At 41.2% G+C, this 14967-nt stretch overlaps 1 protein-coding gene and 1 long non-coding RNA gene across 2 annotated transcripts; one reads left to right on the top strand and one right to left on the bottom strand.

Annotated features, from left to right (window-relative positions):
- The first annotated feature begins 783 nt into the window (after positions 1–783).
- On the top strand, positions 784–14957 carry LOC115532450 (bile salt-activated lipase). Its single transcript, XM_030342235.1, has 11 exons — positions 784–888; positions 3464–3611; positions 4078–4197; positions 5137–5334; positions 7313–7443; positions 7766–7873; positions 10460–10574; positions 10986–11169; positions 11697–11900; positions 14159–14368; positions 14695–14957. The coding sequence occupies exons 1-11, from the start codon at positions 826–828 to the stop codon at positions 14873–14875; spliced, it is 1662 nt and encodes a 553-aa protein (XP_030198095.1). The 5' UTR covers positions 784–825; the 3' UTR covers positions 14876–14957.
- Positions 8026–9521, bottom strand: LOC115532453 (uncharacterized). The gene is made up of 3 exons (XR_003974037.1): positions 9429–9521; positions 9072–9169; positions 8026–8588 (listed from the first exon to the last, which is right to left on the bottom strand). It is a non-coding gene; the product is annotated as an uncharacterized LOC115532453 (long non-coding RNA).
- Positions 14958–14967: the final 10 nt, after the last annotated feature.

Here is a 14967-nt window from a genome sequence, read left to right as displayed (position 1 = left end):
CCAGGTTGGTTTTATTTATATTATTCTATCAACACAGACATTTACATCGACCGTCTGGCGTTATAGTTGATTTGCCTCGGGAGTACTGTGGAGTGGGTAAGACTGTTTTATTAGCAGGCTAGTATTGCCCGTTGCCGTGCGCTAGCCTAGCACGAGCAAACACTGCAACTAGAAGGACTGAAAAAAATGTGTTGAACTATCTCCAATGACAAAGAACACCAAGGCTAACTTGGGAATGAGGCCCTATGTCCAAAATTCCGAACTACCCCAGCTTCCGCTTATGTTTCACATGTTCCGGCTCTAAATGTTTTTAGGTCCATCAAATAGTGCGCTGAAGCTTTTTTGGTCCGAGTCTGTGGATATTTGGAATCTAAAGCCTTGGAATCAAAAACTAACAGAAGTTTCAGACTAATATGCATTGGCGAATTGGTCTGGAACTTTAGGACTAATAGAATGCAAATATCTGTTTATCACAATTTCATGATGTATGGTATTTTTGTATTATACCTATGTCGTTTCTGAAGAACAGCCAACTGTTAGTAGAAATATAACAATCACTCAACAAAAACGTAACTTTAAGTGGACAAACGAGCAGGTGGTAGACCTGTGCGCTTTGCCATCAGTGGTGTGACATAACAACTGATAATGTAGGTTGTTATTTGTTGAGACTCAACTCTGAGAATAAGTCCACCTGCAAGGTCAGTCAACGTTTAATTTACATATTCCATAACTCCTCCCAGCTGTGGGAGGAGCATGGGTCCTATGAAGTTGAGGACTACAGGGGAATGAGAGCTTATTCTCTCTGGTTTCTTCTGGACACTCACAATGGAGCCATTGGCGATTTTGTTGGCTGTCGGCCTATTTCTTGGGGCAACATCGGCAGCCTCGGTAAGTACCTCAAAATTCACTCTGTAGTACACATTCTTATTTTATTAAAAAGACAACTAAAAAACGACTATGGTATGCAACTCATGTCCGTGGTTTGGGTATTATTTGCCTCAAATATTTTACCTTAGAAAATGTGCCCCTTCAAAGGCTGGCAAATAGTTTATTTTGGTTTATGGTTGCGCCTTATGTCTAAAATGTCAAATGGAAATACTTTTTATTGATGAATGCAAAGTAAATTATGCGCTTTTAATCAGTTAGTTCTGACCAAGTTATCTTATTGGATAAGTGAATTCCATGAGCGCTGATATAGACTAACAGCACTGGAACTTTTAGCTATACATGCATCACTCAGATTAACAGGTGTTTCTGATAACCGCTAATTATATTAACTGCTACTGCAGGGAACAGACTGTTACTTGGCTGCAGAATGAATGGAAACATAGCGTTGAATGTAGCGGCACTGTCACGTTAAAATTGTACCGGGGGCGAAAATTGTACCGGCATACGTCATCGTTTGTTTACATCCTGACAACCTGCCCGGCAACAGACGACGCGATGCAGAAAACATGTTTCCAAACGACGAAATAACATAATACAGATAGCGGATCGCTATCTGTATTATGATAGATAGCGATAACACTTGTTTTTACTTTATATTTGTATTGTATTTAATTGTTTAATCGAAACAATAAAAAAAATTGCCCGCAAAACGGGCGATCGCGTCAAATGATAAATGTTTTGCCCGCGAAACGGGCGATCGCGTCAAATGACGTAGGAGGGTTCTTGAAACATAATACAGATAACGGATCGCTAGATAACACTTGTCTTTACTTTATATTTGTATTGTATTGAATTGTTTAATCGAATTTAGCTAGTAAACTGAGTGTTTTAAGCAGGTTTCATAGTCTAGAATGTTCAAGAACCTTCCTACGTGATTTGACGCACCTCTTTTATCTGAGGCACTCAGGCTGTTGTTTCCCAATGTGAAGGCTGCAGCCTTGCTATGATGCGTCCTTGCTAGTCGCGTCCTATGGAGATGAGACTAGACCGCTAGCTCAAGTGCTTCCTAGCGTTTGTAACGTTCGGACTTTGGAACGACTTGCTAGTGTGGAAGCGCTTCCGCTTTTTAATACTGCGTTTACGCTTGTAAACAAAAGTGCGCTTATGAATAAAACATGGCAGCAATCAAGTTGATCGATATTTATTTGACTTTTGTCTGTAATGAATGCGGCCATGTCTCCTTCGCATGGACCCTCTTTGAGGAAGTCACAAAAGCTTTGTTGCGGTTGATCGAATCGTCTTTATTAAAAAGAAAATCCATTCAATTTTTATAAAACTAAGTGAAATTGTCTGAGAACTTAATTCATGCGTCACATCTACAGTATGGTTGATTACTATTATGCAGGGGGAAAAATACAAAGAAAGTGATGATAAACATGAATTTATTTGGATATATTATTTAACTGATCTGATTCATTCATATATATATATATATATAACTACAATCTACCAGTGCTTTGAACACATAAGTATATTATGTAAAATACAATTATATACGTTGCAAATGATCGGTGGTGCATTTATTTGACAACATTTTTGTGGGTCACCCTTAGGTGCACAAAAGCCTCTGGGCTGACCCTAAAAAAAAGATTAAACACAAACATAAATAGGTATACATAAATACTGTAATCTTGTGAGCGAGTAAATTTACATTGTTGACAGTGGTGTTTAACACCAGCTACGTCCATGTAAAATATAGCAACGTGTCATTAAGTTGCAAAAACGTTTGAAAAGTGGCACAGGTCTTTAAGCTTGAATATTTGCATTAACATGATGAATCTATACAAACCAATACGGCACAAAATATTCCTGAAAACTTTAATAAAACTTCACTTACATTTGAACGTGTACTGCTCTCCCTCTGCCATTTTTTATATCCCGTGCAGCGTGTGAACGCAGTGGATTGTGGGTAGTTTTGGCTCGCCTAGGATGCAGCGTGCATCCTTGAAAAATCTCGGAATTCTCAAAAACAAAGGACGCAAAAATGGCGCGGCTTTCGAGTGTCCTCAACATTGGAACAGTGCTTGTCGGCGTTCTATGACGTAGCGTCCTTAAAAGGGCGGCCGTTGAGCATGCTTCCTTGACATTCGGAAACAGCCTCAGTCTGCGGCCTTATTCCTGCGACCAAATCACAACCGTGCTGAAACCTTTGTTCAGTATTTTTCTTTCCACACCTTTTATAGGCACAGGAAAACTGCATTTGGGCAGACAAATCCCTGGGTTGATTGAACCATGGGTCGATTCGTTTGTATCATGTTTAAGATAAAATATATCTCCAGACAGTGGAAAGTTACAAACAAGTTTGAACAAAAGTTCAAACTTGTTTGAATAGTATTGTTTCAACTCAATTTTGTTTTGTACTTTTGTACTTAAAATAAATATTATCACCTACCATCGATAACAATGACCATCAAGACCTTTCTGTTAAACAATGTTTGCATATATCCTAGCGTTGGCTTCAGTGTTTTCAGTTGGTTTAGCTGTTCAGGACCAAACCTGCCGTCCTCTGTTCCAGCTAGGCGTCGTGGAAACAGAAGGGGGCAGTGTTCAGGGAACTAATGTCCGCCTTGGGCTTCGCCGCTCTATGGACGTTTTCAAAGGAATACCCTTTGCTGCAAAGCCGGGAACCTTTGAGAAACCCAAACCGCATCCTGGATGGACAAGTATGTTCGATCTTATTCTGACAACAATGTATAGGCAATAAATATAGTAGACCTAAATGGTGAAATAATGTGCCCTTTGAATGTTATTTTCTTCCCTGCCCTATGCCTACTTGCTCTTTATTTTTTATCCTGTTAACCGTGTTACTAACAATAACTACTTGCACAAGTTGAATGCATGTCATGAAAACTGTGGATTGTTGATTGAACCACAGTTTAAACAATGATTTATAGTCCATTATAGAATACTTGATAGTATTAGCACTGGTAACAGCACATAACGTTTGCAATACAAAATATGCTTATATATAGGCTACAGTATATAATAATATATTATTATAGCATATAATCTACTGAGCTTGTAATAAGATCAGCATTGACATAATTCATAGTAATATGGTTCTCAAGTTTAGCTCTTTGACAGCACAAAGCATTTCAGGTCTGCATTACCCTCTCCCACCCATTCCAGATACCCTCAAAGCCACTAAGTTTGCCAAGCGTTGTCTCCAGAAGAGCATGCTGCAGACGTCATCGTTCGGGGTGGAAGACTGCCTGCACCTCAACATCTGGGTGCCTCATGGCCTTTATGGTACAGTAAGAACTGATATACAACATATACAATTATTCTGAATACAATATCGAAAACTCAACATGAATATTTTTGTATACAGGCCCATGTGTTTATAGTCTGGATTTGATTCCAGTAATTTCAACAATAAACATCAACCAAATAATATAAATAATGTATGTGTATGGTATTCATCATAGCTGGAGGACAACCGCCATAAAACAAGAACAATAACAAGATTTTAGTGCGAGTGTTTTGCCCTCTATCCCCAGTGCCTTTCCAGGGTCGCAGCATGACATCATGTAGACGTATTTCCGAGCAATACCAACTTTCGCCAGTAGATGGCATCAGTAGACCAAAAGGGAAATCTAAAGGAATTGACGCCTGTGACAAATATAAGCCGGATGAGTTCAGTGATTGAAACAAATAAAAGCCAGGGCTATTAATTTAAGTTTTACGGTAATACCATTGTGTGTGTATCGAACAGTTCCATTTCCCATGAGGCCAATCGGGCGATGACTTTTCTTCGGTAAATGCTTAAAAAAAGTAACTTTCAATGTGAAATAAAAAGCAGTTCAAATTTCCGAACTAAGTGAACGGTCTCCCGCCCCCCTGATTAAAAAAAAAAAAAGAACAGTCACTGGATTACCGTCCGTGCGCACCAGGTATAAATAGAAACCGAACACGGTTGTCAAAGTGGAGCAATAAGTGCTGCTGTAATACGAGCTAATGACGCCGAGGCCGTCTATGCATGGTTACTGTGGTAACTCTGTATATCGTGTCCTCTGGCACGCATCGCCGGTGCTGGATTGTCCATGAAACTGGCATGGGCATTGCTGCAGAGCCTGTTGCTCCCCCTTTATCCCCCTTTCTAGCGTCACCTTTTCAATAACGCTAACCCCTTTAACACAAAAATACATTTGACATGGCCGTGAACATTGAGCCTCCCCTCCCCCACAGTCTCCTCCAACCTGCCTGTGATGGTCTGGTTCTATGGGGGCGGTTTCTTGGCGGGGGGCTCCATGGGCCCCAACTTCTTCGACAACTACCTGTACGGCGGACAGGAGATCGCCGACAGGGGGGACGTCATCGTGGTGTCGGTCGGCTACCGTGTGGGAACTCTGGGTTTCCTCAGCTCGGGAGATTCTCAACTACCCGGTATGGCCCAATGTTAAACGCACATACAGTAAGGGTGAATGTCATTTAATTCATTTCAATTGAAAGCAAGTTTATAGTTGAGAGAAAAAATGTATGGCAATGTAGAAATGCGTACAAATAGGAGTATCCTGTTAAAGGTTGTATAGGTGATTTGCTTTTTTGGCCATTTTTGCAAAATTACTTGAAATCCTTATCATAACCCGCTTACAGCCACTGAGTTAGAAGTACTGACATGAAAATTAAACAAGTCAATCATCTGTGGAACGGGCAGGGCTCGAAAAACTCCAGCCAATCATTTCCATTGCCACCGAGTTGCATTGGACAGTAAGTACGTCAATCAAACGGTCGTACTGCACTCCCCCTCCCCCGCGCCCCGCGCGCGACCCCTTCGTGCAGTACTCGTGACCCAGAGCTCGTGACCCAGAGCAAGCTCCTGTTTGTTGTTATCCTGCGGTAGCTACTGGAACTAGTTAATCCACATTTGGACCTAGCAGTAGAAGACAATTTCCATGGCAGACAAGACGCCACCATCCCCACCACCACCAGCAAAGAGAAGGAAAACTCTTTTTCAGAGAGTAATTGATAATAAAAACGCTGAAAGAGAAAAACTGAAATCAAGAATAATCCTAGGCACTGCTTTCGAACGTTGGCGGCAACTGAAGGACGAGAAGGGTCTAAAAACCGATGCTTGTGTGGCGGTTGACCTAGTTTCAAAGTTTATACCGTTTATACTCGGTAATACCGGTGTATTACGAGTGTATTACTCGGTGTGAAAATGTCCACACCGCGGCAACCCTAGTGAAAACCAGGACTTCCAATACAATTATATGAAACAAACATACATTTTCTAAAAATAGTAATGATTTATGTGACCGTTTAATGTTTATAACATCTGGTCCAACCATTGCAGCGAGAACGTATTCTCAGCAGGGGGTGCTGGGAAAAAAAAACTCAGCCTGCACTAGACTCGCAACTCACATTACATTGATAAAAAAAGATGTATAGCAATTCACCAGTGCATGCGCGGACAGTTGAAAATCGATCGTTCACATCCAGCTGCTCACAGAACAAGAACCTTTTTTCAGCACTAGGTCATATGAGCATTAAATAAATGCTGCGTCTCAAAATGCCTTGGACAGCAGCGAGGATGACTCGCTTTGCCACGGGCCGAAACAGTTCGGAGCGACCACAGCCAGAGCGAACACAGCGGGGCAGAGGAGTGTCAGGAATAGTCTTTGGTGTACACATCAGTACGGCCTATTTGCACTACTGTTTAGTGGCAATGCAGTGTTTTATTCGATGCCTTTTTATTTTCGTATATTATTTCAATGAATACAATTTATTTATTCATAAAAAACGGATCTGGTCTTCAAATCTTTTTTCCAAATATAGGTCGTTTTACAATGGGGTTTGTGTTTATATTCGGACCAATACGGTACAGCGGGCGCTCACATGACGTTAAGCATTTCCTGGTGCATAATGTGACGCTTCAGAACCTAAAATCCCGTTTCTCCCCGTTGACACGACAACACATAACCGGCGTTTTCAGAAATCTCCACTTTGGCCGGAGTTTTTAGAAATGATCGTTTTCTGTGATAAGACAGGGCCTCGGACAGGGGGTGTTGCAGCACCCCCAGCACTCCTACTTCCCGCGGTACTGGGTGCAACTTACAGCTGAATGTAGTGCCATGTTGTTAAACGAAAACCTACGCTAGCCTGGCTCGCTCTCGCGCATCTCTGTTCGCGCTCGTGCATGATTGCGCGTCCAGGTACTTGGAATGGGTGGAGTCAGAGTCAGCGTTGAAGGAGAGGGGGTAGGACCATTTGAGTTGTGTATTTTCAAAATCTGCTGGCGTTTCGCAAATCACCTACCCAACCTTTAATTTAAACGGTTTACCGCGGAAAAAAGTATGCACTTTGACTTTGAAATGACTTTTGGCAGCTGCTCATGATAATGCTAATGTTTTTGCGTGATAAGGTAACTACGGACTGTGGGACCAGCATGCTGCCATCGCCTGGGTCCACAGGAACATCCGCTCCTTCGGAGGAGACCCCGACAACGTCACCCTCTTCGGGGAATCTGCTGGTGGATCGAGTGTTAGCTACCAGGTGAGGGGGAGGGTTCGGTCCAGAGATGTCAACAAATAACTGGGTATCTTTAATTCAAAACTGCCATAATTAACAACATTATAGGGCCTCTTTTTTTACCATCAAGTGTGAAGGTGATGATTCATTAAAATAAAATTAATCTCCGCTAGTGAAAACACATGGCTCCCAGACTCATGACTCAGCGTATTAGTCGCCCTTTGAGACAACCTCATGCTTTTATCTTCTCCTGAATAAAGATTTAAGATGAAAACGTTTTTCTAAATATACAACAGCTTTTTTTGTACAAAAAGTACCTTCTATATGAAATGCATTTGTTTTACAGACTCTCTCACCGTACAATAAAGGGCTGTTCAAAAGAGCGATCTCTCAGAGCGGTGTTGCCATGTGCCCTTGGGCAATAAGCAGAAATCCTCGCAATGTAGCAGAAGAGGTATGTTTATGTATACAGTAAGTTCATTACATATATGTGAATTACATACAGTATACATCATATATATCTGTTATCTAATCATTTCTAACACGCATGCTCATACACTTTATCGCATTTTTATATTACACAAGTGATATTCAATTACCAACTAACTCATTTTGGTCAAAGTTTGGTTATGTACATTTTTACTCCATAGAGAGTAACAATACGGCGTGTGTGTGTGTGTGTGTGTGTGTGTGTGTGTGTGTGTGTGTGTGTGTGTGTGTGTGTGTGTGTGTGTGTGTGTGTGTGTGTGTGTGTGTGTGTGTGTGTGTGTGTGTGCTGTCCATTCAGTCTGTGCTTAACTGATTTCTGAAACATATGGATTAAATTCATTTGTTAGATGAGCTGCCCCATGGAATTGCAATGGAGGTGAGCTGGAGACCCATCTCTTTTATATGAAAGAGGGCCTCAAGGCAGGGTGTTTCAAACTTGGGGTCGCCTGGAATTTAAATGGGGTCGCCTGAAATAGTGATTGATTTAAACAAAATATGTATATATATATATATATATATATATATATATATATATATATAGATAGATATATATAGATATATATAGATATATATATATAAATCCAGTTCAAATAAAATGCAGCAAATATGTGAGCTGGCGCAACTTTGAATGCCGCGGTCACGTGACTGCACAGGTACATTACTTGAGTTCCCGCTCAAACCTGTAAAAAAACACAAACTTGCAGTCAGAGAGTATAAAACAAAATGGAAAGATTTATTCACCCGCCTGGCCCTGTCCCTCCAAAGACAGTTCCAAGAGGAACTGTGGCACAGACTCTAAAGAGACAGGGAACATACAACCAAAATCTCATATGGTTTTACAAGTGTGATGGAAAGCAACGAGGAAAAGCCGAAATGTCAAACTCAAAAGACACTTTGAGACAACACACAAAGAGCATGTCTGCAAACCAAGAGTTTCTTTCGAAAATAAATTTGCCGAGCTGAATAAGCAGCGAGTGTATTTCAAAAAGGCTGTGACTGCTAGTGAACGGGCCCTGAAAGCATCTCTTGAGGTGAGCTATCTCATTGCTAGGAATATGAAGCCGCATAGCATTGCTGAGACTTTAATATTCCAGCTGCCATCGAAATGGTGAAAACGATGTGCGGGGGGGAAGAAGCTCAAAAAAGAACAAAAATGCGCCCACCTCAGACATACTGCAACAGGTGGTTACCATGGTGAATTACGTCAAGCCACATCGTCTGTGCGCACGTCTGTTTGCAACACTGTGTGCCGACATAGGCTCTGAAAATGAAAACATACTATTTCAAACAGAGGATGGATGGATGTTAAAAAAAAAGATTTTTGCGACTTTCTGTGCGACCAGCAGAAAATGTGCCTCCTTGCATATGTAACGGACATCTTTGGAAAATGGTCAATTTGTGCACTTATCCTGGCTACTCTGTATTTGTTCACAGTATAACAAACATGTTCAAAAACAAATTCTAGAAAAATCAATGTCTCAGTGGTCGCCAGAGATTTATGTCAAAATGGGGTCACTCACAGCCCAAGAAAGGTTAGGAACCGCTGCCTCAAGGATGTATAAGATTATCAATTCGCTGCTGCTCGGTAAATGAGAGCTGAGCGACTACTCTTGGAGAAAGGAGCCACAATTTCTCCTGTTGCAAGAGTCGAAGCTAAGCCAAATGATTTTGCAAGTGACTTGTTGTTCTTGCACATAACCGCGTTACTGTAGTTCCTCACACTGATGATGAAATTAAGTTTGTAAATGTCTGGTCTCGATATATTTAGAAACTTAATTATTTCTAAGCAAACTCATCAAAGCAGAAGCGAATATCCAAATGTCTGTATACTTGCTAGCTCTAGGCTACACAATTTTGTGATATTAACCACAAATTTTCATCCTTTTTGGATGCTGCAATGGGATAACGAATACATTTGAGTAAAGAGAAGGCTATCTGCCCGTGTTAAGTTGGGAGGGATGGTTATGCAACGAAATCTAATGCATGCCCCTACATTTTTTTTCTACTCATAGCAGCTATCATGAAATGAGGAAAGAACAGTAGAGTAGTTTTCTTTTACCTCTTTAGACTGTGGTCAAGATGGCTGTAACCCTTCCTATAAGCACAGCCTCTTTGGGAACACAGTTTCTCCAAACTGAAAATGATAAATGTTTTGCACTTCGTTGTAACCTGGAGTTCTTTTTCACATTGACACAATTGTATGTTATACCCTGTACTGTATTTTTTTAATTTTCATTTTTTTCTGGCCCTACCTCTCTTGCCCGCTTGTACAAAACAATTTTTTACATGATATTGATGATTAAGGGCATAAGCTCCATCAATCGAAGATAGTTTGACAGAAAAATACAGACTGAAGTTATAAACTCTTGTACAAGTTAAATGTTTGCATTTAAAGTAAAATAAAGTTTATATTCTTTAAATATAAATTTTTGCCTTTTTTTTGTGGCCCTCTGGTTAAACACTGGCCCCTCCTTAATGGCCCCCCTAGTAAAATGTGTCGAGAACTGCCACTGTCTAACTCCTCCTTATACCTGACCAACTGAACTCATAGGTTGCTGTGAAGGTCGGGTGTCCCACAGATGACAAAATGGTCGCCTGCTTGAAATCCGTTAACGCCAAGAAGTTAGTGATGGCTGCTCCCCTTTTCGTATCAGGCTCCCCAGATAGTAAGTATTCCAATGGCTGGCTGTGTTAGCTGTGTGCACTATTCACAATGCACTGTTACATTTTGGTTTTCCCATGGATTGCTCTGAAAAGAATGAGACTGAAGAACATAAAAAAGGATGGATAAGTTGTTCTACAGCGGTAACATTAAGAAAAATATATCACTATGTTTTCCCAAGACCTTTTCCGTCATAGTAATGTCTGCACTGTCTCCATTATGTTTATCATTTCATCATCTTATCCTTTTATTTTACATTTGTTTTAAAGGGATATCTTTTATTGTCTTTCAGTGATCGTCCTTTTAATGTCTTCTTTACAATGGACTTCCGGCTCATGTAGAGCTCTATGAATGGTCTTTGTGTTAGAAGGTTGCTACATGTATAAAAGTCCCTTGGCCTCCCTTACCCTATCAGAGCCGGCGCTGAATGCCATGGTCCTGTCTCCGGTGGTGGACGGAGACTTCCTCCCGGAGGACCCGGTCCGTTTGTTCCACAACGCGGCTGACATCGACTACCTGGCCGGGGTGAACAGCATGGACGGACACCTCTTCACCTCCCAGGACATCCCCGCCATCGCCGATAAGGGAAACATCACTGTGTAAGAAAACGTTAAGCCTACACCTGTCCTTTCAATGTAAAATACCCCTTCGATAACTGAATATAAGTGTCTTGGTAGTATCCTATGAAACTACATTTTAGTATCTCAGTATCTTAAAAATTGAAATAGTTGTATCTTACGTCCTGCACATAGATTATGATGGGAACCGGTTTAATTGGGGTGTTTAGATATGTGCGTGGTTATGATTGTGTGTTTCTGTGTTGTTGTGAGTGTATGTGCGTGTGTGTTATCTGAGTGTATGTGTGAATATGTCATGGTAACCCTGTGTTCTGATCACAAAAGCCCAGACTGGAGATATCTTGTCCTAGGGCTCATCAGAATATTGTTTTAAACATGCACGCACACGCATGCGCGCGCGCGCTATAAAACTGCCTTAACACTTCAAGTCTAAATTCCCTGCATCCTCTTGAAACCACAACATGCATAAGGGGCCTTTATTGTAAAAGGCAGCTCTACTGTGTCTTCATACTGTGTGAAACGGAAATGAGTCTCTGGTGTGGTTGCAGGGACGATGTTACTGCGCTCCTGCGGTTCTACACCAAGGACAAAGGTCAGGCGGGTCTGGAGGCTGCCTTGGCTGAGTACACCGCCCATTGGGGCCCCAGCCCCAGCCAGGACCAGGTGAAGATCACTGCTGTCGAAGTTGGCACAGACCACTACTTCCTGGCGCCCGTACAGACGGCCATCTACCTTCATGCAGCAGCAGCCAAGTGAGACCAATGGGCCTTATTATTCACCTAGTGGACATCTTGGTTCTGCATTCAGTTCCCCCACCGAGCTAGCGTGTAGAACATCCCGCTGTACAGGAATAAGGCTAGCTAACGTTTCTCAGCCCCTAAGTATTAATTCTTAACGTAGTCTCTCTCCCCATCTGCGATTGAGATTTGAACTGTTCTCAGATAATCTTGTCTCAATAATAATAATAATAATAATAATAATAATAATAATAATAAATATAGCTGCGAACAGCAATGAGGGGGCCAAGCAGAATATGACCCCATAAACTAATTTTGGTGGACAGACATAATTGGTAAGGTGGCTACTTGATGGGCCGTCTGTTATTTCACTTACAATGAAAGCTATTGGCAAATGGTTATCACAATGAAAATACATTGCTTTCTAAGGGCTGGAATAGACCTGCTGCTAACGCATCCACCTACGGATCAGGGCTGCCATACATATTCTACGATCGTTTGGTGCGTTGATCGTGCACGTTGTCGCAAGGTAACACGAAACGTCCGCAAGCAGAATTGACCAGAGTAGCCACAGCAACAAGATAGATCTACGTCAGACACACAGCCTTCAGCACTTTCAACAAGGTTCACATCAAAAAATAAAAGGCAGACTGAGATATGATCACACTCTACAGGATAGAGTCATAAGGCTATGGGCCAAGTCTGGTTCGGATACATGAAAGCCTTGCAGAGAAATGAGCTCACTTCCTGTTTGACGTCCCCCTGAGGTTAAGGTCACCAAATTGTTTGGGTGTCCCCAGGATGATGATCTGTACTGACAGCGATACATTGTTTCAATTCTTATGACAAATGTACTTATTGTAAGTCGCTTTGGATAAAAGCGTCCACTAAATGCCCTAAATGTAAATGTAAAATGTAAATGATTTCATGAGTCTATGTCTAGTCTAATAATTGATTAGCTATATGGGTTGGTCTGACAGTATCACCAGACATTGACAATAAGTTTGAAATATACTCGCGTGAAGAAAAGGAGTTAAAACACATCTTCATTAATTACTGCGCCCCCTAGAGGTCAAAGGTCACCAAATTTAATGAGTGTCCCCATGATGATGTCATGGGTCTTTGTACCATCCCATCATGATATGTCAAAGGGCTGCTGAGTAATGGGCTTACTTCCTGTTTGGCAAGTTTGGCTATGATATGTTAAAGAGTTGCTGAGAAATGGGCTTACTTCCTGTTTGGCGGCTTCACCGTCAAGTTTGATTGGCTGGCATGGCCAAACAGTTTTGAATTGAAAAAGCTGTTTGATACCTTGTTGAGGGAGAATTGGATGAATGGGTGTCCAACTTTTCCCCTATTTGGTGGCGCTAGAACTCTTGAGCTAGCAAAGCCAAAATTGCTGTGAGGGATCATGGGACTGTCCTGAATCAGCTTTCAAATTTCACAACTTTTTACCAAGGCCTTCTATTGGCTGCCATAGACTCCCATGGCAGGATAATAATAATAATAATAATAATAATAATAATAATAATAATAATAATAATAATAATAATAGGAAAACGTAGAATAACAATGGTTGTCTCGCAGCTTCGCTGCTTGACCCCCAATAATAGGAAACAGGAGTCCCCAAAGAGTTTACAAATGATTAATAACTCAGGGATGTCATTTCAACTTAGCATGGAGCTAATGTTTGTTGACTTAGCATGTAGCCATCTGTGATACAAGCTACTGTAAATCATAATGAAGCTACTAATAACATGGTACCACAATGCGTTTCCTTTTGACATAATCAGGGTTACCTTTATCTTGGTTATATAAGGAAGATGTCAGGACATGTAAGGCATCCATACACTAATCAGGTTATTATGGTAACAGCAAGACCTTGAGCTGGCATGGAAGACCACAAGATATCAGTCAAGTTCTCATATCTGTTCGCTAAATTTCCCATCATCGTGAACAGATTAATTCTGTGACATTCTTTTTACATCTCCTACAGATAATTCACCCATATCGTTTATCTTCTCCCATATCCTTTCCTCTTTCTGCAGTTTGTATCCTTCAAAAAAAAATGTATGTGACATTTTGTGGGATGTTTTGCAGCTTTTTTCCTTTGACTACTTAGAAACCACAATATAAATCAAATCTATTATTATAATAGTATTATTATTAGTATTTATTATTAATATATGGAACCCATAGCCAGAGCCCTGTCTAAATCCCCCAACCTGTTACTTTACACAACCTTATAGCCACTGGTAACTGCTCTCACCCAGGTCCGGACACACCTACTCCTACCTGCTGTCAGAGCCCAGCTTGCTGATTGGTCCAGGTAGACCCTACCACACCTGGGTTGGGGCGGACCACGCTGACGACCTGCAGTACGTGTTCGGGAAGCCCTTCACCACCCCCAAAGCGTACGGGGACGCCCAGAGAGACCTCTCAGGCTACTTCATCTCCTTCTGGACCAACTTTGCCTGGACCGGGTAAGAACAACCCATACACAGCGCTCTGTATTCACCGTGACATGCTTTGGGTCAGAACATGTGCTCAAATATTTCACAGTAACAATGGCTGATCACTTCTGTTGTATCTGATGACATGACATGTTATATTATTTAAAATGAATACAATTATGATAGTACATACGTTAATAAACTAAATGTAAAAACAATTCCACATTTTAAGTCAATGATCAGTGCCAAGTGCACGTATTTATGTGAATCGAAGTGTGCTTTCATATATATAAAATACATATATGTGTATCTTTTTAACAATGCATCTATTCATTTATTTGTCTGTATATTCACAGTGATCCCAACGTGGGAAAGAGCAAGGTGCCCCTGACCTGGCCGAAGTTCACCTGTTCAGAACAGAAATACCTGGAGATCAACTCCAAGATGGACCGAACCTCTGTTGGCCAGAAGATGAGGAGTCGCTTTGTACACTTCTGGACCAACACGCTTCCAAACCTCCCATCTGTTAAATACTGATATTTTGTGACTGTGAGATCAAATATAAACTGCGGTATAGTAGGAATACTGCTGCGTAATAAACTTGACTTCTTTACACTGAGTTGCAACCA

Source organism: Gadus morhua, chromosome 19, assembly GCF_902167405.1.
Source record: "Gadus morhua chromosome 19, gadMor3.0, whole genome shotgun sequence".
Lineage (NCBI taxonomy): Eukaryota > Metazoa > Chordata > Actinopteri > Gadiformes > Gadidae > Gadus > Gadus morhua.
The sequence above is the reverse complement of the archived record's forward strand: the minus strand, read 5'-3'. Positions and strand labels throughout refer to the sequence as shown.

Coding starts and splice junctions, on each gene's coding strand:
- LOC115532450 (XM_030342235.1), top strand. CDS start 826: ATGGAGCCATTGGCGATTTTGTTGGCTGTCGGCCTATTTCTTGGGGCA. Junction 7,444..7,765: donor GATCGAGTGTTAGCTACCAG/GTGAGGGGGAGG, acceptor TTTGTTTTACAG/ACTCTCTCACCGTACAATAA. Junction 14,369..14,694: donor ACCAACTTTGCCTGGACCGG/GTAAGAACAACC, acceptor GTATATTCACAG/TGATCCCAACGTGGGAAAGA.